The 27,468-nt window shown below is 43.1% G+C and overlaps 1 protein-coding gene and 1 long non-coding RNA gene across 7 annotated transcripts in view; one reads left to right on the top strand and one right to left on the bottom strand.

Moving 5' to 3' along the window:
• Window positions 1–27,468, top strand: part of dlgap2a (discs, large (Drosophila) homolog-associated protein 2a) — a 174,405-nt gene that overhangs the window by 80,874 nt on the left and 66,063 nt on the right. For 2 of the 4 annotated variants that reach the window (XM_037071443.1, XM_037071441.1), the window contains exon 2: window positions 5,604–5,636. The exons of the other annotated variants lie outside the window; for them this stretch is intronic. Coding sequence is in view for 1 of the 2 variants with exons in the window: in XM_037071441.1 (XP_036927336.1) it covers window positions 5,604–5,636 (33 nt within the window). In the remaining variant the exon portion in view is untranslated. The remainder of the gene's footprint in view (window positions 1–5,603; window positions 5,637–27,468) is intronic. 4 annotated transcript variants of the gene reach the window in all.
• LOC119004494 lies at window positions 5,675–24,508 on the bottom strand. 3 transcript variants are annotated; one of them, XR_005070236.1, is made up of 5 exons: window positions 24,087–24,508; window positions 23,796–23,971; window positions 7,989–8,127; window positions 5,971–6,054; window positions 5,675–5,810 (listed from the first exon to the last, which is right to left on the bottom strand). It is a non-coding gene; the product is annotated as an uncharacterized LOC119004494 (long non-coding RNA). The 3 variants fall into 3 exon arrangements; XR_005070237.1 differs by lacking the exons at window positions 5,675–5,810; window positions 5,971–6,054 and adding an exon at window positions 6,823–6,900; XR_005070238.1 differs by lacking the exons at window positions 5,675–5,810; window positions 5,971–6,054; window positions 7,989–8,127 and adding an exon at window positions 21,100–21,446.

Genomic DNA, 27,468 nt, shown 5'->3' with positions numbered 1-27,468 from the left:
ATATACTTACTTTTCAATTAATAATTTGTCTTGTTTGTAAGTTGTTGTAAGTTTGCATTCATTCATTTTAGGAAATCTGCATATATGCTTTTCTTGCTGATAAGTTTGATGCCCCTCTAATGATTATCCAGTAAATATGGTGCTTGAGATACAGGTCAGTTAGCTTGGCTTAACCTATCTTAGTTTAGCTAAGCCTAACCAGGGATGGAAACAGCTAGCCTGGCTCTGTCTAATGTAAAATAATAAATAAATAATGAAAAAAATCCTGTATCCAGCACACTACAGCTCACAGTCACAGTCATAATCCTTACAAAGTGGTACAAACAAGAACTTGTAGTTTTCTGGTCAACCAACATGGATTTCAGGAAGTCAGCACTCCCAGCCAGCAGACAGTCCAGCACGTAACCTGCCTCATGGGGTGTTTACATTTTAGTACAGCATAAACAAATAAGATACAACAATGTTGATAAAGTATTAGACTTTTTAGCACTTTAGAACCGCACTTGCTTGAGTCCATTGCATAATGCGTGTGTATGCGGCATACCCAGTGAATGTGTGTGACAATGCAGTGTAATTAGGCTCTGAAGAGGCAAGCGGGGCTTACACAGCCAGGCTGATGAGTTTCCTCGAGCCCTACGCTCAGCACCGCGTCTCCTCTGAGAAGTGCTGGATCAGCTCCTGGGGGAGGGTTGCATATACGCAGGGGGCGCCGCTGAAGATGGATCGTGCCAGTCGGGGGAAGGTAAACTGAAATTGGTAAACGTCCACACAGATGAGGCTGGAGGCCGAGGGTGTGGGAGTGTGCAGCTCTCGCGATTTGCTCGGTTATCCTGTAATTGTACGAGTCGGTTTATCCGTGTGTGGTCACGCCTGTAAGTACACATTCGCGTCAGCCCATCTGTGTCACTGCACATCTGTGTAGGCTACTCATTACTGTGTACTTTCCTTTATTGACCACCTATTGACCCGGTCCCAATAAACAAGTCTTTATTTGAACTGTAACTCACGATCTGAGTGCCGTCTGACTCAAAACAAACAAACAAACAGAGCTTATGTTCCTGTAAATAAATCCCAAGTCATTGAGAAACGCACCAACTCCCTGAATAAAGTTTGTGTTCCATCTCGCACCTGTGTTACCACAGCGCACACTTTTAATGCCCCATCTCACCTTGCTTTATATAACCTTGTGTGTTTTCTCGGAGACACGGCATTCCTGTGAAAAATCCAAGAACAGCCTTAGCACTAGCTAATTAGCACCTGTATCTCTCACACGTCATATGAACTGGGGGGGGGGTGAAGAGAGACAGAGTGAGAGAAAGAGTGAGGGTAAAAGCGGAGATGAGCCAACGGGGAAGGCGTGAGCAAGCCGCGCTGGTATGGAAATGGAGGCTTTAATTATGGATGAATACATTATCAGATCAAGGCTGAGGATTTGCTCTCCGCGCGTGTTGTGTTCGGAGATGGGCTGATGTCGGGGGAATCCGCGGACCCCTGTGAATATCCGTGTGCTTGTTTACTCACAAGGAACAGGAGGTCAGGGTGTCCAGCCTTGCTCTACTTTTTAAAGCATGCTTACCAAGACCGGCATACTGAAAATAGATGGGAACATTTTATAACAGCCATCATTCATAAATATTAAATGCATAGGTGAGTAAAATCTAGTTGATAGTAAATGTTATAATAACTATTAAAACACAATTAAATGCATTGAATTTCAATTTATTAAGTAGTTGTTCATCATGAAGTTGGAACTCATACTTTACAATTGTGTAATAAATGTTTTATAAAATTCAGTTTTGTATGTTTTACCGGTAAAATAACGGTTACCTTAGGGCAGGGTGTGTCGCATTACACAAAGCGCCATCAAAGGGCATGCTAATGATGTGGCAACATGATCACACAGCATGCACACTTAATGGGAAGAAGCTCAGTACAAAGCACATTGTAAGCATTTTTACCACGACAGAACACAATTTCAACACCACCCAACAAAAGCAGCAAAAAAAGAGAATGTCCTAAATGGGACTCTAACAATCACAGTATTTCATGATAACAGTGCAATGATATGCCATATAAAAGTTGGGATTCTACAGATTCATGGCCAAAAACAGTTGTGTTTGGATGGAGTATATACCTAGAGTTAAATGTAAGAATAAAAACATACATTTTACTGACTTTAACATGAGAAATGTGAAATGGCCAAAAAGATTCCACCAAAGTATGTTTCTTGTAAAATCTCTCTAACTTTGCTCCGCTACACTTTATTAGCATTTTATCAGGAAAGACAGATAGCTCATATGTTGGGTTTGGTATTCAGGAAGTTTTGGGCTTCTGTTTTGCATCACAAACTCAAAAAATGTCAGCTTTTCTCAGGCTGAAATGAAATATTTGATTTATGCTGCATTCCAAATTCATTTTACTCTGACCCAGTGAGACCTATAGTGACGCTTACACCTCTGCAGAAATCTCTCAAGGGTTACCTGTATTTTGGTACAACATTTTTTATATAGACCTTGTAGTTGCAGAGATATATTCTTGTCATTATGGGTGGGCAGTTCTTTACAGTTTAGTGATGGTTGTCGTAAAATGCTGCCAAATTGACTGACATTTGATTTTAAAATCATCTTTCGTGTTTTTGGATTCAAGTTGCACCGCTGAGATAGGTATTGTCGTATGACCAAAGGCAGCACTGATAAAGTATTCAGTATTCGGTTTGTTGTTAATACAACAAACATGTCACTGTTTCTTCTTCCCAAAGCCAAAGTCATTTTTCCTGTTTCTTTCTCTCTGTACCTCCTATCTATTCTGTCCTTCAGTGATATAATTGTGCAGCCCAGGCAGTTGCTTGGAAACCTTTTCAGTCTCTTAAATGGAAAAACGTCTCCGTTTGGCCGCGGTTTCACCGAACGAGGCTATAAGGATGAATGCCTTGTTGTTATTGCTCGCTCTTAGGAGGTCTGTTTACTTTTTCATTCACACCCCGACATTTGTAGCGCTACGTTTTTTTAAATTCCCGTTTATTCTTAGAAAAGTGAGAAAAACGGCATCAATCAAAATTGCAGGTTTATTCATGAGTAAAGGCGAAATACTTTTTTTCTAATGTGTGTCTGACATGTTTTTTTTTTTGCTGGAAGGATTCTAATTAACACATGGATATGACGTTAAAACAGCCTCCTACACGCACACACATCAGTCCACACAGTGAAGCTCAAATGTTCAACGCTGCTTTTCAGCCTGGTGTTCAGTTTTACTTTTACAAAAACTATCCCTGTCGATCTGTCGGTGGGTAACTTGGACCATCATTTGATCCGGTCTGACAAATCCCAATGACTATTTGATGGATTCTCAGCAAATTTAGAGCAGGCCTTTATGTTGCCCTCAGGATGAATAGTAGTAACCTTGGTGATCATCAGGTCACATTTGCAATGTAAACACAAATATCTGCTAAATTAATTGCACTCCCATTAATTGCCTCGGCCGTACTTGTTTTTAGTGCTAATTGGCAGAATATGGTACTGTTCAGTTCAAAGCACTGCTACGCCTTAGCACAGCCTCGCAGAGCTGCTAGCATGGCTGCAGACTCTCTAGGCTCATTAGATTACAGATACAGATTAAAAATACTAAATGATTAACTCTTTGTCTCCGAAGTGACTCAATTATGAAATCTGTTATCCTCAAAAGCAGGAGCGTAATGACTCTGGCTCTCGGCGAAAACAAAAAAAAATGCTGGCAGCTTTATACAGTTGGAAAGCAAACGAGAATTGCCCAAAAATCGTTCCCACACTGTAAAAACAGCTTGACCAAGATCAATATGGGCTCCACACAGAGAAGTTCAAGAGCACTTTGGATTTAAGCGGCCACGACAAACTAATAGAGCCAATTGCTTTGACTCTGTGGAATTATACTGTAGGGAGAGGGAAGTAAAAAAGACTAATTAAACCAGTAAATTCTCTCCAGGCCTCAGCTGTCTGCAGTTGCAGTGCTGGCCATACTATTTGTACGGTTCCACCTCTCAGACCCCGACCACCACCCTGAAAGAGCACTTGAGATCAGAGACCTAAATAAAGTTAGAGCACAATGCAATTTCCTCTACAAAGTGACAATAACAGCTAGAATTTTTCAGCCGGAATCGTTTGTAGACTTTGCGCACGGTGCGAGCCCGACGGGACTTTCTGAGCTACACTGAGGTCCAGTTGAAGAAAAAAATAGAAGATGTTCTGAAGGAGCAGTCAAAGTTGAGCAGGAAAGACTCTCAAAAAGCCAAATGTGACCTCAGTGCCCGGGCAAGAATACGGCAGGCAGTTGTGTGACGGGCGGACAGCTGGGCTGTGACACTTTACAACCTGCGCGAGACTGACGCCGACAACAAACCTTTAAAAGAGCCCTCTCATTCATCAGCCGGTCTGCCAAGCTGTCCTCACCGCACTCCGCCATAAGCAAGGTCATCTGGGTAAAGAGAGTAAGAGAAAGCAGGCACTTCTGAGCGTTTATGGACTTGTTTTGTCGCGTTCGTGTGCCCATAAATGAACCAGGCTCGGCCCATAGAAAGGGCCGCCTCGCTGCCCCGCCCCCCCCCAAAAAAACTAAGGCAAGTCGTGAGTCCAAGGTTGCTGCTGATCTAATTAAGCCCCCTAATTAGCTGTGATTAGATGAAGGAGAGCGTCGGCATTAAAAAAAAAAACAACGTGGCCTCTCTCGGCCCCTTCTAACGTGAGGGAAGAGAGACAAGCGCCAACATAACACAGCTGTTTTCCGGGGTCGTCTGTGGAGACCGAGGGCCCGAGGACATGACGCTCATTTTCATGATCATTCGTTCATTATGCCCAGTGTCTCTGAAAAACAAACTCGTTTAATAATCTTGTTTATTTAAAAATAGTCTTGGAGGCTGCCTGCACTCTGCCGGCTCCTGGGAGAGAGCTGATACTTCATTACGAGTAATTCCCCATATATTGATTGAGATTTGACGGTGCGGTGTGCTGCTATGTTTGCATGGGAACAATAAGATTTGATTAGCAGACAAAAAAAAAATGCATGATGCATGTGAAGCCCGGTCAACCCTGAAGTCTAAAGGGTCGTCCCTAATGTGAATAATACAAATGATGGATCGCGAATCAATGCATCTTTTGCTTTAATCTAGAATCCGAGCCTCACCGAGGTCCGCGCGTTCTTATTTTTGGCACGCGGCACCTATTGCTCATGGCAGTGATGAATTGATGCAATATGATTTCTCATTTTGTCTCGTTTTTTTTTTTTCCCCTCCTCCCCTTTGACGCCTGTCCCTGCATCGTTTTGTCTTTTTATGCAGCCGCATGTGGCTGATGGCCGTATTATGCATGGTGGCTGGGTTTCTATTATGATGCACATGGGTATCGCTCTGCCAGGGCATTAGGAGCGAGAAAAACCTATGTTGTTTGATTGTTTTTATTTGCTTTTGACAGGGAGGGAGAGAAAGTGGCCTAATCTTGAGTAGCGGTCGTTAACACTTTCTATATAGAGGGCGGTGATGCTGATATTTGTTCCCATACACACACGCAAGAACGCAGACATTCGCATATGTGTTGCCTCTATTAATCTCCTGTTGTCTCTCTTTGGTCCTTGTTTAGAATCACAGTGCACACTGTGTGGTGAACCAGAAGGTGAGTGGGCCTCGCCATTCCCCAATAGCCCTTGTCATCAACATCTCCCGCCTTGTTGTTTTGCTGTTCGGGAAAGGGGGGGGTGGGTTGCAAGCACAGCGGGGGCGACACCATGCTGCAAACACACTGTTCTTCAGTCTTCATCGCAGCAAACAGTGTGGGCCGGGCATGAGGCTGCATGGAGAAAAAAATAAAAAACACAACGTACATAAAGATAGCGTCCTCCTGTCCCACGTTGTCAGGCATTCAGCCCGGTGCAGACTGTGCCACGGGGCCAACAAATGTAGCTCCAGGAGGCAGCCATCTTTATGCACTTTAGGTTAATCTTACTGACCTGACTGATTGACAGCGTGAAGGCTGAAGGGTTCATCTTCGGAGTGCTGACTGACCACTCCTGCTTCTGCTACACATCTCTCTGCTGAATGTTACAGTTTGTGTACACATGATGCTCTCAGGCACATGTATTCCATATGTTTGTGTGTTCATGTGTGTACAACATGCTTCAGGTATTGTCAAAATAGCCAGAAAGCTGTGTAGCTCTACAGTATGTTAAAGGGATAGTTCATTTTTTTTTTTTTTTTTTGCACTGGGGTTGCATGAGGCACTTATCCATTGGTAGGGTATTACTGCCACTAGACCGTGTTCTAACAGTGGTGTTTTCCCTCCGACATCACACTGAGGGTTGGGAAACTCAAACTCTGGGATAGAGTAATTCTGCTGTGTTCCACTTTCTATATTGGATACGGGTCGAGAATCTGGAAAATTGTTAACTTTTCACTTTCATAGTACAAATCTAGAAGGCCATATGTCAAGATAAAATGACACATCTAACAACTTGTTAGCATTCAGCCATTTCCTCGCTAACATTACCTCTAGATTACATCCAGTTTGCTTCACTTCCAGGCCACTTGACATTATATCGCATAAAATAACGTTAGCTTGGACTTGATTGAATGCTAATGCTAGTCAGTTGGCTTTTAAATATGTAGTTTTACCTTGAAAGTTGTACAAATGTTCCTCCAGGTTTTCACTATTCACTGTCTTCTATCGAGGAGCAGCGAAATGATATCATTTTGTTGTTTTACCTGAGTTTTTAGTGCACAATGCAACCTAAAACACAGCGGTAGCCGACGACATTTAAGCTTCCCACCCAGAGCGTGATGTCGGGGGAAGACAGTTTCCACGTGAAAACGGTCTAGATGGTGTGCAGCACAGCTTGGAGAAGCAGACGGGACCACACACAGGGCAGCTAAGCAATGTCCTGCTGTGGAAGAGGGCGGCAGAAAAAAAAAAAAAAAAGTAATTTACCCACCTAAAAAAAGCACCCACTGGAAAAAAAATCAATATCAGTTTAAATGTACAATATATTTAGAACATGTTCACCACTTTACCTTGCTGTCAGACAGACCTCTCCAGCAGGGGATTCACAAATATAATATCCATCTATGCTTTTCTTCAAAGCCAGCAGACTCTTTGAAAAAAACAGCAGTTTTGCCTTTGCAGAACCAGGTAGTTGCTGGTATAACGTTCAACAGGTAAGACCAAAGTCTAGCAACTCATGCTTTCTGCACGGTAAAAATCACTGTTTTTGTCAGAGGTGTCTGGCAGCTTTGAAGAGATGACAACTGCAGGTCAATGTGCCGACTGCCATCTACTATACGGTAATACAGCGACTATAAATAAGTACCTCTTACAACCCCACTTACAAAAAAAAAATGAACTATCCCTTTAAGTGCTCCCTACTGGCACTGTCTCACTCTCCATTGCTAAGTGCAAATCATTCCCACGGGTCTCCATCCATTTCATTCCTGAAATGTCTCTGCATGGATTATATTCTCTCCTCAGCTATAAGTGTCTCATCTACTGTCTGTTGTTCGGTTTTGCTACGGCAGCCTGCTGTTACTGACAATCTCGCAAAACAACAGTGACCGCAGATTATCTGTGAACACAACCAGAGCTGACAGCTTTTTTTTCCCCTTGTTTTTAGCTGTGAGAGGAGCGGATCTAGACGTAAGCCATAAACATGTTCGGTGACAGACTCAGTGACAGATATGATATTTCCCTCTGGACTTAACCTTGTCCAGGAATCAGCCATGTGCCTCTAAGCCCAATAAGCATTATTCTGTGTCTCAAAAAATCAATGCTGCTCTCTCTGCTTTGCTTGATTGGATTAAGACGTAATCAAATCGAGCGCGATAACTGTGTGCCTGTGACCTTCCCACTGAGACAAGCAGAGAGAGGAGGGTGGGGTGGGGTGGGGGGTCCTTCCTGGGGCTCGGGGAAGGATGGAGAATGTGTGTGCATGTGGGTGCATGTGTGTGTGTCTGTGTGTGTGTGTTTTACAGTTATTACTTGTGTGCAAAACGCGTGCGTATCCGGGCAAGAGGGAGCTCCCGCGGCACCTCCGTGCTGTTGCTCCGTGTTGCACGCGACATCAGGGCCACAGAGCCTGAAGTACGTTGTCCAGAGAGCATCCGGTGGGAGATCAGCCCTGGAGGGATGGAAGAAGAGTGTGTGCATGTTTGTATGGCTCGGAACTGAACCTCAATACTTCTGTCCATAACACTGACCCCCCAAGTTAAGATGGCAATCAACACCTGGTGGGATTTTTTTAATCAAGCATACTCATTACCATATCTGCTGTTTTGCACTGGACTGAAATTGTACAGAAACATGAAGTACATTTTCAGGCTGATGAAACCTAGAGAATCAGCTGAAAGACACTACAGTACTGTGTGAAGCTGGGGGAAGTTACACGGTGAGTCGGTTTATAATCATAACCAACGTTTTTGACATGAACCTTAATCTCATTAGTGTTAATAAAAAAAAAAAGAAAATGAATGGCTTTGTCTTCAGCATACAGAAAATGTACAATTCAGTTTTATTTAATCATAACTTAGATTTCTTATTGTCACCGGTGTCCAAAGATACATTCAAATATGAAGCACCTGTCTCTATATTTCTGTGTTTGCTCAGAGAATTATCAAAGGAGCTCTGAGTGTATTTACAAGTCCGACCAAGGTCTCTTTGCCTGCAGGTAATTGCTGTCCTGCGAGGGAGACGGAGACACACTGTGTGATGGCGTGAGAGAGACTGAAGTGCAAACATGCACATTTGCAAGTCTTGTCTCCTTGTCTTTGTACAGGATGTTGAGCCAGGGGGCAAACATGTCCTGCTGGTACCCTCATTTCACGAAACAGATACACACCAACACCTAAAGATTTAGTACCTAAATCTATACGAAATAGATTTGCAAATGGAGGTTTCAAGGGATTTCAGTGAAATGAAGCTATTAATACAATGTCTGGTTGTATTTTTAAAGATGTTCAGATGTGTTTCTTTTAAAGGAGACATATTGTGCACTTCATAGGTTCTTGATTTTATTTTGGCTTGCAATTAGTATTAGGTTTACATGCTTGAATGCTCAAAGTTTCATCAGAATTTCCATTGCTGCAGCACTGTATTCTCCCTCTGTTTTAGCTTCTGTCTCTTGCAGGCCCCCTTTCCAAATACCCAGTCTGCTCCGATTGGTCAGCTCACACATGCCTGAGCCAGTAGTGCTAATGACAGCAGAGCAGCTGCGCTAGATCGTTTCCAGACTAGCTGCTAGGCATGACGTGGTGACGTAGTGTGATTTCAAGAAGTCACAGGATTAAAGGCGAGACTACTGGCAAGGCATTTCTGTGGGAGAGAGGAGCTTCTGTTGTGGACTTTTTAACATTTTTTTTTAGCTTTCATTCATATACATGCACAGGAACCTAAACAACACACTGAAAAGCTGGTTTTGCTCAGTAATTTGCCGAGCTAAAGGCTTTTTGGTCATGCAGCATTATTCTTAATTTTTTTCCAAGCAATCATTTGTCATGAAGTACAGAATCCTCATAAGAGCTTGAAATGCTAAAGCCACAGCTATTCAGCCAACACACTGAATAACTCTTGTTCAGTATTTGTACTTAGATTCATTTTGTTTCCATAATAATTCACCATTTTGTTTTAAAGATGCATCAATTACAGCTATCCTTGGGTTGTTGCGTGAAATGGACCGCGCTTATTTGCAATAATATGCAAGAAGAAAAAGAGGTAAAACCACCCAACACCATCATGAAACACAGAGAAGAGAGACAGACCCAAGCTCTAAATAATAACTACTACAGAACAAGGACAGGCAGGACACTTAGACGGGGTGGCTTTAAATATAAACCTTACTGAAAAGTAGAAAGTGGCTGGACTCACCTTGACTGACACTGCATGTCATCAAAGCCCAAAAGTGAAATGATCAGGAAGAGTCATACCCAGAGAATACATAATGCCTTTAATGAGAATTCAAATACCTTTATTCAAGGTCTGACATATGGTGTCAGTCTCACTTTGCATTACTCATGTGGGTACAAAGAAATCACAGCTGTTTTCGAGGAAAAAAAAGAAAGAGATCCCGTCCTTCAGCTGATGCACGCAGTTTACACACCGACAGCAGACGCAAATGTGAGATGGAGCTTTTCATCAGTGACCAAGCCTTCACTGAGACCCGAGCCTCGCTGTGTGGGTGGAAAAGAAAGAAGAAGGTTGAGAGGGATCGGGGTGGTATGCATTAAAGAGGACAGAGCAGGAGAGTGAGAAGAGTGAAGGGTGAGTGGGCAACACTTTCTCCTAGAAATCACATTTATATGCTTCTAATCATCACGCAGACAAATGTCTGCTGCCTGGAATATGTTGACTGGCTAGGTTTGGTGAAAACTTTTTCTTAGGCCACCCACAAATCATACAAAGGTGGTTGGGGTGGATGTTGGGCGTGCAGAGTCTCCCTCCACGTGTTTCCAAGTGGTGTTATTGTTGCCACTGCTGTTGCAAAGACAACCTGATTGCTGTCCATTTTCCTCGGAGCTATATTTACCAACAACACAGGACAAAACCTGAGTTTATTCATTCCATGAGTCAATAATGGAGACATGAAAGCAGACAGAAATGATGCCAGGCTGCTAGCCTGACTGAATCACCAAGCAGACGTCATTTTCCCATCAGATTTGGTGCAAAAAAAAGTTTACAGGGAACCAATTTCACACCAATTAAGTCATTATCCCAAAGCCATTACAGTGTGCAGTACTTACATAATGAAAAATCGAGCCAAAAATCTTGTCTGTTGTCGGATTAAGTAAATCAATTTGTCCAGTTTGGGGCTTTTTTTCGGAATTCAGCCATGATCAGGATTCTTTCCCCAATCTTAACCCATTGCTGGGAATGCCAAAATACAACCATAGAAACATTTAATCACACTTTATCATTTAGGAGCAGACATCGTAGTGAAAAGAAGCGGAATGATTTGTCAATGAACATTTCACAGATACAAAAAAGTGTTAACTTTTTGTGAGTTGGCAGGCATTCAAGAACATTATTTTGCCATTATAGTGATTAAAAGCACAATCTGGGCTACATTATGTTTCTTTCAAATTCTATTTGCAGTTGTATATTAATAGTATATAGAGTACATGTAATTTCGAAGAGGCAGGGTTGGATTGGGTCTGAACTCTGGCGAAACAGATAAGAAAGCAGAAAATTAGCAAAATGTGAACTGATGATGAGAGAGAAAAGGTGGCGGTCAAGCTTGACACCAGTGGTCATGGACACAGGCAGAGCTGACACATCCAAACACAATAAATGACTGAAGGTCAGTGTTGTGGCTACATATTGCTGTTTTACTGTTTACTATATTTCCTCGGTGCTCTCTCCCCGACTTTATTGAATGAACGTGTTGGCACCCAAGCTTCTGCATGTAACCTAGGTCATCCTTCTGAACCGTGATCCATTAGGCCCCAAGTGCTCAAGTGTTTTTTCATACTCCTCTACTTAAAGCCTCTGCCACAGTCTGCACTTAATCAACATTGTAAATGGCTGCCTCTCAGTAATGTTGCCATACTGCACAGACCCACCATATTCAAGCACTGTATGTATTCAAAGTCCCTCTAGCCATTTCCTCAGGAGAGTGGGAGGGCGCCTTAGAGGTATAGGTAATATCATTATGGCCTAATGCATATTCCCCCCTGTGCCCAGAGACACTGTCCTATATTGAATTGGGCAGCATGGATTTTTAATTTTCAGAAACCCATTTACATTGTATGTTGGCTAGACGAATAGGATGCAAGCCAGACCGCTGGCCAAGGTCAGTGTCCAATATAGAGGAGGCTTGTAGGCAGGTGTGAGGGGAGTACTGATGCTGTGGATTATACGCCACAGAGGCTCAACAGTCATAATAATGCACTCTGTACTGCGGTGTCCATGTGCAGTATGGAATGTAAAGATGCTTTTCAAGTCAAACAACTTAAATTAGAATATTTTGTGCTAGAAATCAGAATAGGCTTTAAAGTATATCCTTGGTATTTCTTTTCCCTTGTATTTGGTCACCATTGTTTTAACTAAGGTATTTTCATTATTCTGCATTCTTCAACACCCCCTACAATGACTTTTTTGGTTCCAGCTCACAGTGTTTGTACTGACAGTTTGATTGATGAATTGTCTATATGTAAGCTAAGTCTTACATATAAGTCTTTGATTTTGGCTGAGTTATTACGGAGTAATGTATGGCATTACAGGCCAAGCCAACTGGGTGCTTTTGGAAAGTGTGGTTCATTTGCTGTCACTCCAACTGGAGCTGATGCTAGAACATGTGGGGTGAACCGAGCGCTGACTCTGTAAGAGCAGCTGATGATTCAAATATTATGATCAAAGCACAACAACTCGTTGGAATCTTTTGAACATCAGCACACCAGGTTAAATAGCCTCTGTCATCCGACTGGAAGTTCGCTAGCCTAGCTTGCTTCCTTCCAACCTTCAGGATAACGGCTCACATGAGGACTTAGTTTCTGTGATATCACCCACAGGTCTCTGAAGACCAATTTCTGAACCTCATTGTTGTGACTCCTGTTAGTGGCCAAACTATGTAATTACATCACTTGTAGCCACCACAAAGTGACTCGTCTCACAGCCGTTCTTTGAGCCATTCAGTCTTGTAACATTTGGAAAGTCGAGCCACACAATTAAATCATTTTATTCTCTTAAAGTCAGTGGAAGTCCCTGGTGTGCACACTCTATGGGCCCCACAACATGGGGGATCTGGGAAATATTATCCAAAGCAAGCTATATGCACCACTGAGCAGCTTACATAGGAATGAACAGGGCTCCAGCTCTGACACTGTGTCCAGATTGTCCTTGTTATATATGGCTGAGACTGGTGGAATACATTCCTGGTTGCTGACACCTAGTTGGACAGCTAGTGGCTAGTTGTCATTCTAAGCACCCAGGCCCTTAATTATGCATAACTTTAAGCCTTATTACGGTTTACAACAAGGGAGTTATATAAGATCCACCCCCTGTGCAGTTGTCACTGTTGGGGAAAATGTTGTTTTTTTTGTACCAGGCTGTAAACATGTTTTTTTTCTGCTGTAAAGTTAGGCATTTTGTTATGATCATAGAGCCAGCCTCAAGCTGAAGAGCTGTAGCTTTTGGCACTTGCCGCTTGCTCCTCATGACGTTTAGTGTTTTAAAAGGACAGATGTTGTGAAAAAGGTAACAGTGCATACCAATGCGATGTGTGCTTGTTGAAAATGGCCAGAAACCACCTTTTATTCTGATATGCTCCAGTCATTAGGGCACCACAGAGGCCGACAGTGAGTCTGCTACCAAAATTAGACCTTATAATGTCTCACAACTGCTGCTATTGGGACCGTCCACCCAGAGGCCTGGAGCTAAGATGACTTTGTGTCATCAAATACTGTACGTCCAAATATGATCTTATTTTCAGTTTGGCAGTGGAGCTATCACATAATTATGTCTTGACAAAAAAAGTGAAAAGAATTATGGATTTCATTTAGACTTTAAGTCACATCCTTGTACAGTTTTGGTTCTTGTACAGAGGAACTTCAGTAGCTTTGACTTTCCCTATAAGTAATGTCAGTTAAACAGTACAAATCTGCAGTTTCTTTTTTCTGTGCTCGAGTTGGCAGATTCTGAGACCTTTGGCCTTCAACTTGACAAGTCATGTCTCTCAGCTTAGATCTTGGGCTGCAGCTTTACCGGCCTCTGCCAGCAGATCTGGCCGTGCTCCATACACCATATTGTACACATTCAAGTAGCCAAGCAGCCTGACAGCCAGTAGTGCACCCACTGTATTGCAGCGTCGTTTGTGGGAGACCAGCACAACACTGTGAGGGCTTTGTGTCTGGGAAGACGGCAAAGCAACCGCTTTGTGTCACTTAAAGCCATCTCAGAGAGAAAGCGAGCAGGCAGGGAGCGTGAGGGAAAAATGTAACATCTGAAGATTGCCTGCAGCTGTCCAGTGAAGTGCGATTAAGAAAACATGCTATTTAAACAGCAAGCAATTTTTTTTCTTTCACCAGGCGGCAGGGAAAAGTGCAGCAGGCAGTCAATCTTTTGAGCTTATCATCAAGAAACCAAAGTTGCTCTCTCAGCTCCCTCAACCCCTCATTCTCTCACGAGTCGCAGACACACAGCGAGCCACAAGACCTCCACTTATTGTCACTCCACACACACTTTCCTGACACTTTGGTCCCCCCCGCTTTGATATTTTCACACTTAAATACGTGCCTTCAATACACTCGGAATGAATTTTTAATGGCTCAGTGAGACCCTTCAAACTAGGTGCTACACATATAAAAAAATCTAATCCAGCCCGCGTAATGAAAGGAGGCCACGAGGAGAAAGTTGTGGCAGGGTAGCTGGCACTGCCTCAGATATTACATGCCATCTAATCTCGCTTCAATTTGAGCACAGGCATGACAAATGTGTGGGGATGTTACTGTCTCAGAGATTGAAATGGAACAACTCTCCCTCTTTCACACTCTGCTGCCATCGATCTGAGTCGCCAGCGAAAGCCAAAAATCAGTGGCTAGAGTAATGAGAAGGCGAGAATGGACACCTACCCAGAGAAAGCTGATGAGAGGTTTCGCACAAGTTTAAATCACTGGTAGCTTCTGTCTTCATCTGTCCACCGCTGTCTGTGTTTTTCTGAGTGCATTGTGACACAGGAGTGCACCTCGATGATTTGTGAGTGCAGGTGTGTGTGTGTGTGTGTGTGTGTGTGTGTGTGTGTGTGTGTGTGTGTGTGTGTGTCCCAGATGAGCAGCTGTCCAGGTTTTGGCTGTAATGGCTGCAGGGGATCGCATACGGAGCAGCTTTGCTTCCGAGAATCCCGGGACAGCGACAGGGGAGAGCTTGACATCACTCCGGGGCACAAGAGTGACGAGCAGCAAAAAAAAAAAAAAACCTCGGGAAAAGTTTGAGCCGACTCAGAGGGAAATGGCTTGAATGAGCTTTTTGTGAATGCTCTGTTTTATGACTCATTTGTAACAAAAAAAATAAATAAATACACAGCAAGAGCTTGTTGGCAAAAATGCAAGGCTTGATGACTCATATGAATATATCTCTTTATATTTGTGCCGTTATCGCCCATAAGCATCATGTTCTGAGGCAAAATGAGAGCGATTTTTTTTCTTTTTTTTTTAAATTCATTGCTGCCTCTAACTTCACTGTAGCTCATGTGGTTTTATTGGACTCTGGGGGTGATAACAAGAGCAACTGACCGTCGGCATGCAAATAGTCTCATTACTAGGAAAGCTCCCAGGGGCTGTGGTATAAATCGGCTGGGGGAGGTGTTATCACTCCGCCCCTGGTGCAGACATCATTCAGCTCTCATTTCCCGATGGCGGACTTTGCCAAACACTCCAGTTTGATCATCCGGCATGGCATGTTAGTTGCCCGCACTTAAATAGGGAACTGGATAAAACCTCCAGCGTCTCAGGGTTTTCTGTGCTCATTTTTGTTCGAGGTCCAACTGCATCAAGCTATCGTGAGAGAGCCTTTTGTGAGGAAGGTGCACGTGACGAGTGGGAAAATGTGGAGGGCATGTACAGTCGAAAAGAATAATTCATGAAGGAACAATGACCAAAAAAAAGTGTGAATTGATGCTTGCAAGGCACACTTTTGATAAACAACAAAAGAAAGAACGACATGTACAGATCTGACAGAACCTTTGGCTGGTAAGAACAGAGAAACAGGTGATTCTCCTTGAGCAAGCACATAGAGTACTGTAGGTCGTATTTGAAATATAACAATGCCCACCTTGGTGACAGTTACAGTTCTCCTCAGAATACATGCAAAAATACATATCTTTTGTCTTGGGTGTCACTACTTCCTGCTCACCTGTGTTCTCAGTGTTTTGTTTCCCTCTTGTGCTCCTGCGCTTCTCCCCGACCTGATTTCCCCCCTGAACCTGTCTCATGCTAGCCTTGTTAGCGCTGCCCCTGTTCCCGGCGTCTCTCCACCTGCGCCTCCGCCCCTCGTTAGCTCAGTTTGTATCTCAGCCTGTGTTGATCTCTCACTCTTTGTCGGCTCGTCTGTTTTCGTTTGCGCGTCTCCTGAGCTCCTGTACCTGTTCCCCTGTCCCCGTGCGTTACCTGTGCTCCTGATTTGTTCCCCACGGTTGTCTGGTCCGATATGTTTTTGTATTACTTTTGTACTTTTTCCTTCGCCTGCCTTTTTTTGTTGCCACTTTTTGTCGCTTGCTATTTTTTTTACTTTGTCTGATGTAAGCTCACTTTTTGCTTTACCACCTGCCTGCCTATGCCTTGTATTTGGCTCTTTCCTGTGTTACTGCGACACCCCACGAGTTGATGCAGGCTTGCTGCCGTGCCGTGATTCTGTTGGCGAGTGTAGTTCAGTAGAAAGGAAATAGTTTCGACATGAATTTGCAGGTAACACAAGGTCTGCCGATTATCTCTCGTCCTGATTTCTGAAAAAAATCGTTGCTGTTGATTTTTTTTTTAACTGAGCACAAAAGCTCAGTGCCATCTAGTTCCATTATGTTCAAGAGAAGGCAGACATCTCTATACCAGATATCTCCCCAACCTGGCAGCTCACATCAAAACAATCTAGATAGATAAATAATTCTACAAACTCCCCCTTTAATTATCTATTAAATTTATCAGTAGAGTGGAAAAAGGAGAAAATGAAGGTGAACAGACAGCAATTTTCAAGCAGTTGTATACATTTGTAATTTGTTGAGCCAGTGAGACCCTTTATGAGATTACATACATACAGGTCTGTTGTCTTAGTTAACAAACCGAACCTGCAAGACTGCTGTGGAGTGCATGTCTGTGTACCTGTTCTGACAGTCCAGTATATTATATATATTACTACAGGCCTAATCAACAGGACCAAGTATTCACACAAAGAGTGTCGCTGTTTCAAACATTATGACTGATATGGAAACAGTCATTTCAAACATTGTTAAAATGAAGCAAAGGCTAAAAACTCTGTGTCAACTCTAATTGACACTTAACATTTAGATCCGGGAGGAAAATCATCTTTAATGGGGCGCCAGTCCTTCATGATTATGATACCCTGATGCTACCTGCCGACTGTCTGCCTCGTTCTTTCTCACTCCTTTTCTTGTTCCTTCTCTTTCTCTCTCCTCTATGGAAGCTAAGACCAGCCGTGGGTGCAATTATTATTATTTTTTTTCATGTCACTATCTCAAATCGCAAGTTAATTGTTGCGTTATCTCCATAATAAAGCTCGTTCTCTCCTTATAATGGGTTAATCTACGTCGTTATCTCAGGAAAATTAGCTTTGTTATCTTGAGATAACAAGAAAGTCGACCGGTAATCAAAACAAAAGGTCGTTTCCTGGTATGTTTGTCAGATCAGCATTGTCATGCCACCGTAGATGGCGACTTGACCACTGTAACAGCTGTTTCAAGCTGAAAATGTCAGATCAAGGAGTACTCGGTACTGATCAATGCATCAGACTGTAGACAATCACGCTTTTTTATGTCCGTATCCTATTATACCATTCGAAATCCCACCAATAAGAGTAGTTTCATTTAACCTCATAATGGCACTATTAGTACACCTATCTCTTGCATGGATTAGGCTTAATTCAAACACCATCTCATCAAATCCCTAGCTAAAAAAATCGTACAACAAATGGTTGAAGTTTATAAAATGGTTTGCTTTAAGACTCCCAGACCCACTCCACAGAGCAGTGTGTGTATGCCACGGCCCACTCTAATGAATCTACAAAGTCATATTCTCAAGATGAATTATTTAGTGATCCTAAGAAATCTGTACTCTTGTGATAGATACAAACGTGCTTCTCTAATTCTTATTAAGGGCATTAAAAAAAATTGCACCTTCGACTGTTTTTGGCTTCCCTACATCTCCCTCATTCTCACAGTTTGTTAATTTTATTACTGCATTATGTAACTCAAGACGGTAATTTAGAAGTCTTCTAATTGTTGGTACATATCTCACCACTGTCTACTAAATCAAAACAAGAAGAAAACAGCAAAGCATCCGCTGAGATTTTCGATGATGTACTGAGCGGTAAAAATAGTAATTTGAAATTAAGTGCACACCACAGACATTGAGACAGATCAGCTGCAGGTCTTCTCTCTTCCTCTTCCCCTCTTTCCTGCCTCTGTCCTGTTCTTAGCTGGACTATGGCCACTTCCTCGCTCCTCTGTGGTCATCAGTGCTGAGGTCTTCTCCCTGCAGGCGCTGCTTCTTTCTTCAGAGCTGCTTATTAAAACCTCAAACCTGGCCTCTGGGACCCTCTCACTATCTTTCCCCTTCACCACCTCTTCCACTTTATTCCCCTTCCTCTTTCAAACACGCAGTCAGGGGCAACGCTGGGAATTTCCCTCCGGTTTGTTCCAGCCCAGCCAGGCATGAACTCTTCAGATTTTCTGCAACTAGAACCAATTACTGTAATAAGACTTTAAAATTCTCCTGCTGACCCCTCCCCATTTCATCATTTCACATTATTCCTTTTGCTGGCCCTTTCTCTTTAGTCCGCCCTGGCCTATATGATCAAGGGCCTCGTGTGAATGGAGCCCCGAAGAAATTAATCATCACTCTCCAAAATGACAGCACCTTAGAGATGCTAGTGATTACAGAGCACCGCAACACGTCGCGTTTAAGCCCTGCATTGGTTTTTTGATTATAATCAAAGTTTATTGCCGCACTTTTATTCATGAAGTATCCGCAGATGCATTGCTTGGCTAGCCAAGCGGTAGAAAGGGCCAGAGATATCAGATGATGCACTGGATTGCTACTGAATTGCAAGCACACTGTTGCTATGTATAGGCTCGGCACACTCAGAAGAATGGATCGGGAGTGTAAGACTGATGGCGACTGTCAGCCCGCAGCATGGGTGAATCATGAACACTCCTATTTTTTGCCCATCTGAATTTCCACATAATGTTCCACCTCTTGAACGTATCCCGCTGGGGCGGCCGTCTTCTTTTCATCGGGCGCTTTTTATTTTTGTGCGGTTCTGTCGAGCTGAAGAATGCGGGGTCGATTCCTCCTGCCTCATCCAAATTGGCGTCATTGACATTTGACATTGCGCCGGCGGAACGGCTCATAAAACAAGCAGGGGACCGTGGCTCGTCGACACGGCGCTCATCAGTTTATTGTGCTGCATTGTTTACAACTTGATAAGCTCGAACAGCTTGAGGTCACAGAGAAGCACAAATCCTGTTACGTAACAGGGAGACTCGGTCCTCTGCAGCCCCTGTGACAGACAGGCAAGTTTTTCAGTAACACTGAATCACCATGACATGGGGGTATAATACATGTCCTACAGTAGAACATCGAGGCTTTTTTTTTTTTTTTTTTTTTTTTTTATTTATTCAAGGATGTGTGGGTTTCATTGCCAAACACTACCCCTCACGTTTTCTCTTGTCCCTCCCCAGTTCATGCCACTTTCACCGAAATCACATTATCATGCTCTGCAGCCTCTTCATTTTGCCAGATATTGGGCTCAGTAGCGCTGGGGAAAAGACATTGGATTCTTGAAAGCATGTCAGCCAGCAGGAAATAAGGCTCCTTTCTTTTCATCTAGTCCTCTCTGTTCCTCCCTGCTCTTCCTAATGACGGCAGGCGCCACATGCACACGCCACATGTGGAAAACCCATGATGTGACCCGTAATTTTGTGTTTTAAGTAATGAGGTGTTTGGATGCGTGCACCTACACTGGGCGGGATCTTACGATGGCACTTGGGTGACCACTCTATCTGCAGCTCTATTGGCTATTCCACTCAGTGCAACTCAGGTGACCACGAAATGAGTTGAGCAAATTGGACAGATTCCCCCACTGGCTCAGAATTCGGCACCTCCGGTCGAACTCAGGCTTGATACACACATATGCTCAGGGGACCAAAAGTTTAGCGGGGGAAAAGCGAGTGATGCCGAGGAAACGACGCTGTCATTACTGCTACGACAAGACTGGCTCCCGCAGCATCAAACCCTTACATAATAATCCAGGACAATAACCGACTGCAGTCTCTAATTTTCACGTCATTACAGCACTTTGTGTCTGATTAGCTGTCTTGCCAGCTTTCAAGTGGCTGCTAACACACATCTCTCCATTGTTCATCATTACAAACTGTCCCCCTTTAGCACGCGGAGAACGTTAAGCATAGATTTCGAACATTCCCATTCATGACAGACGTACCTGCATGCCTCGGAGGTGCCTTAGAGCTGGAGACACAGTTTTTTCGTTGCTAAAAATAAACATTTCTCATGCTCCCCAGTCCTGGGTTTTTCAAGAGGACGCACACACCCGAAGAGGATGAAAAACAGATAGACGAGCGATGCGCACAGCATGAACTGCTGCAGGGGACTGTCAGTATTTTCAGCAACAATTATGACAAAACAGCTCTTTTGTGAGTTTGGGCAGCCCCTCCTTTGCTCTACCTTTCCCTCAACGTTTGAATCATCCGGCTGATTCACCATCGCAAATGGTTTCTTTTCCCACACAGAGTATGGAGAAGTGTTATTTGAGAGACTTTATTTAGAAATGATTTATTGGTCACACTGTTAAGAAACGCTCCCAGTAACTGCTGGAGGATTGTTGGTTTCAGGGCTGAATATTACCCAATGATAGTGTGTGCAGTGCAGTGATCACTTAAAGCTGTTAGAAGTCAGCCAGCATTCTAGTTTGCCAAACTTTACAAACACAGATAAGGAAATAGGCAAATGCTTCAGTTTGAGGTTATGGTAACAATTTCAGGATGAAACCACATCAGCATGGTACAGTCAACAAACAAACAAGCTAAGTAGCTCATACAAGGTTTTGCAAACACAACAATAAAGTATCTGGGTGTTTCATAGCAGATCCTGAGAAGGCAGCCGTTAGATTGACAGCTCTTTTTAGCAGATGTGAGATTCTATGCCTGTCCTAGAGCATACAACAGCCAGTGAGTGATCATGTAGACAAGTGCTTCACTCTTAATTCTTTCTTCGCTTTCCCGAGTCACCCTTTCCTCATATGTACCTCCAGCTGATTGATGCATCATGCATTATGTTTTACTCTTTGAATAGGCTGTTTTTATTATTTTTTTTACATACACATCCAGGGCGAAGAACAGGTTAAAATCTGGTGTCTTTTTTCGGGAAATTCACTGTGTTCGTCTGAAAAGAAGAGGGAGCGCAGCCTTTTGTCATCGCCGACTGTGTTCAATCACTGCACCTCCTGTGGCAAGCCAACCTCAGTACACAATAGCCGGCCCTTTTGGTTGGGTCTGTGTGTGATAACCAAGATCGGTCTGATGTGGCAATAATCCAAGATCAGAGGGGTTAATGGTGTGTACTGTGTCCTCACCCTTAAGGCCCTCGCTCCCCTAAAGGGTCCTCGTAACCACTCATCGCCTGGACCTCGGGAAACATTAAGTCCTCACCTTGCCTCAGTGGAGGTCGCTTAGGGTTAATCTCAGTGGCAGGAAACTGAGGTGAGAAGCTGTGAATGATGGATGCATGCTATGACTCATGGCCTTCCATCAGAGGTGTTTTTGCTGAAATGCAATACACCCTGTTGCTCACTTACACATTAGTCACATTACTCGTGGCCAAGAGGTCTTGGATTGAACTTCAAGACACACATGAAGGTGGGCATGAACCTGTTTTGCATTTTTGTGAATTCAAAATGATTTTGGCGGTGTTGAACACGCTGATAATGTGCCCATTTTGTAGCAGCGGGGTCACTAACTTTGAGCTGACCTGAAGTGCTTTCAAAGAGCACACAAGATACTTAATTTGGGTTCAGTCTAAAACACTGCACACGCTGACAGCCGGTCCCACTGACCGTTCGTTTTAAAAACCAAACAATCCATCACTGTCAGCTGCAAAGGCACTTTTGCACAGGTGAGGCAACCTGTGGTATTTCCTTGTGGCACACAGAAGACCTCTCTAGACTGGTGAACCTACCACTTATCTGCCCAGCTTCTGAGAAAAACCAGCAGGCAACTGAGCGCTTTTTCAACAAACATGTTGGTGACTCAATGAGACCTTCTGTCTGGATGGAGGAGAGGTCTGTTACGCTCTGTGCTTCTCTCTCACACTTCCTGTTTCCTGTCTGATTCAGAGAGGCTGATTCATAGTTTTTGTGTGTGCGTGTGCGGGAATGTGTGGGATGACAAAAGCTGTGAGGCTGCAGTCACAACAGCTTTACAAAAGATGGGCTGTTATGATTTTTTATAATTATTTCAGTTGGATCAGTTGGAGGTGGGTGGTTGGTATTATCTCTCCCATGGCCAGGAATGATTATTTTGGTTCCTACGTACAGTATTATTTTCATTATCGGTTTGTTTAATCTATAAAATTTCAGACAATAATGAAAAATGTCCTCTGTGTTGTTATGTTGGTGGTTAGACCACCACTTTGGTGCTGAATTATATAAATAACAGCTACTGAAGTGACTGCCACAATTTGTTCATAAAACGCCATCCAAAACTATTGGATGAATTATCATGAAATGTGTTACAAAAATGTATGCCCCCCTCAGGATTTATTGTATTCACCCCTGACCTTTCATGTAGCGCCATCACCAGGTCATATTTTATGACTGAATATGACTGACGATATGATGACTAAATGCAAACAAAACTAATGGCATTCCCATCAGTCTCAGCTTTATTTCCATTTTTAACCCAGCTATAAATCTGCTTACACTTTTAATTAACATTATACCTGCAAAATGTCAGCATATTTGCATCCCGATGTTGGCATGTTATTTAGGTACGGGTAAAATTTGGAAATGATGGATTACCCATAGATATATAAGTTACAGTGATATAGAACAGAAACTGTCTGTAATTGCTGATCACAATTGATTACAGATTACAGATTAATTGGTTCCACCTCTGATATACAAGACAAAGAGTGTGCTTCGCATGCAGAGGAGGTGGATGGAATGAATGGGCTGTTTCTGATTGTTAAATCAAAGAGCGTGTCAGAGTTTCACCTTTACTTTAGAACTATTCTGTAAGTAAGTGGAAGGATATTTCACGCCGCAACAGTGGTTTTACGAGCCTCACCTCCCACTGAATAGTTTCTCCAAATGAGGAGATGAGGTACAACATAAATGCAAGCTTGCCTGCTGGTCATATACCACTTAACTGATGATCCATTTCTAATTACAAAATTGTGCTGACAATTTTAGGGGGTGCACAGAGTTCAGCGCCTGCTCTCGGAAGGAAATAGCCTTTTCAAGAAGCATGCGGTGAAACTCGGGAATCAGGAGAAACAGGAGCAGTTTATGTCAGGACATACTGACCTTTGCTGGTGACTCCCCCATCTCTTCACCCTTAGGGGAAAACCTGTGAGAACTAATGCAGCTCTGTGGACCTTGCCGGCCCCCTCCTTCGTGTAAATCTAACGGAGCCAACCGCCAGTGTTTACGAATGCTTCCTTCCATCCCCCTGAATCTGTTTGTGATCAAGTCTTGCACTAAGCAGACCAATGGGACTTAATGAGTGATACCAAGAACTCAGCGACAGTACACAACATTAATAACTCAAGGTAATGAGTTGTTATCTATCTCCTTTATCAGATTGACAAAACCCATGGCATTAGCAGAGTGCCGAACGAGGGGACCAGCGTCAATTAAATCGCCACCTCTCATTGTTCACGTTCAGGCGGCATTAAAGTATGACAAGTGGAACATAATTAGGTATTAAATCGCATTAAATTGACCACTGAGTGAAACAGATTTACAGCATGTTTTATACATTCCCTGTTAATTCATGCAAAACAGCATTAATCCATCATAAGCATGCCTTGCTGCATGCTTCGCCTCTCCTTGTCCTACCTTAATTCGTCCTTTTCCTTTGGCTGCCTTTTCTCTCCACCTGTCCTCCCCGTCTGCCTCTTTCTGAACACCAAATTGATGCGAGGCTTCACAGCACGTTGTCTCATTTACAGTGGGAGCACATCCTCTTGCACAGACTTCACTGAACGCAACAGTTTGTTGATTTTGAATCACACCTGCAAATATTGAATACTTTGTAATTCGTGTTTTCCCACACTCGTGTAATCTCTGTGATGAGGAACAGCAGGTAGGAAAAAAAAAAAAAAAAGAAATGTCAACGAGCTGCGTTACCCGAACCGTTTGTTTTCGTCTTTCGATTGTCATCCTCAGCGCTGACGGTGAAGTAAATGTTTCCGGGGCTCATTCATTTGCAGCGTACGTATACATCACATACAGGAATATTTCAAAGCGAAGGCCTCAAGGACAAGCATTAGAGGCCAGTCAGGAAGCTGTGTGATGCAATGTTGCGGTCGTTACCTTTGGGGGTTGGCCTTGTTAGATATGGAGATAAGAGTGGGAGGGATATCACAGGCACTTTAATTGGTTTCACTCAAGGAAACCGACCACCCAGATGTTGTACAATTTCACTATCAATAAACACTGAAAATTCCACATCTATTGCAGATGTCTATGTTTTGCTGCATGATTAAGAAATAGCAGCAGTAAGTGTGCAATGAGAGTGCACACCCATATTTGGTTCTGCCTGTTCTGGATTTTGATTTTTCAACAGTACATGTTGATGTGGAACTTTTACAGTATGCAGCTGGTGTTACAGTACATTCTCTATAATTCTAGAATGCATTTGATTTTTTTTTTTTTTTTAGTTTTATTGAAATCATCATTTGCCACTGGTTCCGGGTACCTGTATTCTTTCTAATAGCCAGCTGTAGCCAACTGTGGTTGCAAAAACAATTTTTACTGTATGTAATCTTTTGAGAAAATAAGTCTACTTCTGATTTGAGTTATTACTGCAGTCAATTTCCTCATGAGACTATGGTCTCAATTGTGAGCATGAAGTTTTCTTTGATACAGCATGATGTTAATTTGTAGATTATGGTCCCATTTAGAGTGAAATAGACAATATAGCAGCGTTTGCTTTAGGGCATGGCTACGTTGTGATTTACAAGTCATCACTACGGAGTGTTCTCTGGTTCTAAGTCAGGTTCTGTCAGGATAGAGGTATAGCAATGCGTATCCCCCCAACTCCACCCTCTCAACTATATATGTTCACTTCTAGATCCCAAAACTCCACCATGGCAGTGGCCATGATACCAAACTTGATGTCAAATTTTACGTAGCTGTAGCCATAGGACTCAACCATATCCCACAGCCTGCATTAAATATAGACCCTAAGCCACATGATAACAAGTGGTTGTAAATGAGAGGAAGATTGTTACCTATGTCACTGTTCATTGACAGTCTGTGGCATTGGATCCAGATGGCCTCCTTCATCTTTCTTTAGTGTCCAGTGACTCCTGGTAAATTGCTTTGAGCCCTGGGTTTTGATTGAGGAGGCCATTTGCATTTGACGCAACAGATGATCTTGAACAATGACAAGGGTTATGATCTCCCACCATATACAGTATGTCCAGAGGATTTGGGAATCTTTCTGTCACAGACACCTCTGCCAATGTCCAGAGCTCATATTCATCAACTCTGCTCATAAAGTCAAACATTTTCCAGGTAGCTGAAATGTTAAGTGGCACAGATATTGTGACACGTTTTTGGGATGCTACGTCATGTTCTATTACAGCACATCATGAACAACTGGCAAATTCAGTGGGAAACCTGTTTACAAAAGTAACAGAATGATCACCCTGTGATCAACAGCATATCCAGGCAACATAAAATAACAACAACAGTGGAGTTTATTTCTGGTTTCTTTTATTTATTATTCACACTGCAGTGGTATTGTTGATATGATACTGCATTTTATACCAGTGATTCATTCCCCCCTTAGCTCATCTACCTGGTAAATGTGTTGTCCCATGAGGTTTTCCCTTTGAAAGTCTTTGAAATGAGATGCCCACTGTTGGCCTGTCCAGAAATGCAGACTTCAGAGGATCTGGCCCCTCCATTGGGAGACAGCTAGTGGCTGCTACACTCTATGACTGCTACACTTCTCCATGAACTGTATGTGGCCCCAGGCAAAGAAAACACTCTGGTCCCGGCTGTGATGCGCTCCAGCTTTGTTTCCAAGCAACCTTCCAGCTGAAAGCTTGGAGGAAATGAAGGAGGAGAGTTGCTGGAGAGTCTCGATGGGGCAGGTGAAGCGCGGGATGGGTGTCTGTTGTAGAAGTGGTTCCACTTGCTTTAGAGGCAGTTGTGTCAGAGACTGGTCTTAGAGCAGTGCTGAACTGTGGCTAAATATCTAGTTGTTTAGCTACCCAGCCATGATGGAAGACCCAATATTACAAAATATCTTTACCAGGAAGCCAAATAACCTAATTTACACTCAACGATCTGGCTGTATGTTATTTGTTATATTGCTGTATATTATAAGTTTATTTATAAGCTATATAAGTATTTCAGCAGCTAAGAGCGTCTCCAAGAATAGAGACACACGTCTGAGTCTCGCCATCATAATTCATTACACGAGGTGAGTGTTCTTGACTAAACTTTGTTCCATTATAACTAAATACTGACCTGTCGCTCCATGCCTGCCACTCTTCCTCACACACTCCCTTGATCTGACAGCCATCATATTCCCACACACAAATACATGTGGGCTAACAAGTCTGACATCATGAATTACCTCCCAGAGATCCAAAAATGGCTTGCAGACAAGATTCAACAGAGAAGGCAGGACTACGACACCTGGGAATAAGAATATAAAGAGTGTGAAGTTCGGATATCAACTGAAAGTGGAAAACATGTTTGGCCTGTCATCAGTCAATCGCAGCACTCCGTGTGGATATGTTTCCTCTGTTTCCTCTGTCTCCTCCGTGTTTCTTTCAGTCTTCATGTAACACAACAGGTGATGGCTGCCTTTAATCCAATCCACTCCACCTGCCCTTGAAGCCTATATCCATGTTTTCCATATCTCCTCTTATCCCATTACGGCACACTACTCGTGTTGGATCAGGGAGGGAAACTAAATCAGCCCTCTCTCTCCATTGAATTATTACTCGAATCATGTGGTTTGAGTGAGTGCCTGGGGAGGCAAGTGGAGCCAACCTGCCCCCTCAAGAGTGCTTTTGCACATATGTCGACGATCAAAGAGGCATAAGTGTGCATAAAATCTGATCCACATTAGTCAAAGAACTCATCGCCTGACACATAGTGTAAAGACGTAGAGCACCCATTCAAGAAGCGTTTCATTTTACGTTCTTAACTCATTAACGCTTGTCAGTGTGACCCCTTATGTATAACATAGAAGTGGGGATCTTAAGCCATCTTGAGAATATTTTCTTAAGTAATATGTAAATTATCATCCATCCATGGAAAAAGATAAGACAGCAAAGTGTTATGTGACCTTTTCGGACCAGAATCTTTCTCTTCTTGCAGAGGCATACCTGCCAACACTCCAAGAGTCTCCCCATCGTTAACCCTTTCGCCTGCTATGCTCCCGGTTAGTGATATCTCACTTTAATCTTAGTTGTGCAGTTTAAATGGGAGTGTTTCAGTTTCCTGTCAGATATGAGTCGTAGTATCTGGCAACCCAACCAAACCC

Source organism: Acanthopagrus latus, chromosome 16, assembly GCF_904848185.1.
Source record: "Acanthopagrus latus isolate v.2019 chromosome 16, fAcaLat1.1, whole genome shotgun sequence".
NCBI classification, from domain to species: domain Eukaryota; kingdom Metazoa; phylum Chordata; class Actinopteri; order Spariformes; family Sparidae; genus Acanthopagrus; species Acanthopagrus latus.
The sequence above is the reverse complement of the archived record's forward strand: the minus strand, read 5'-3'. Positions and strand labels throughout refer to the sequence as shown.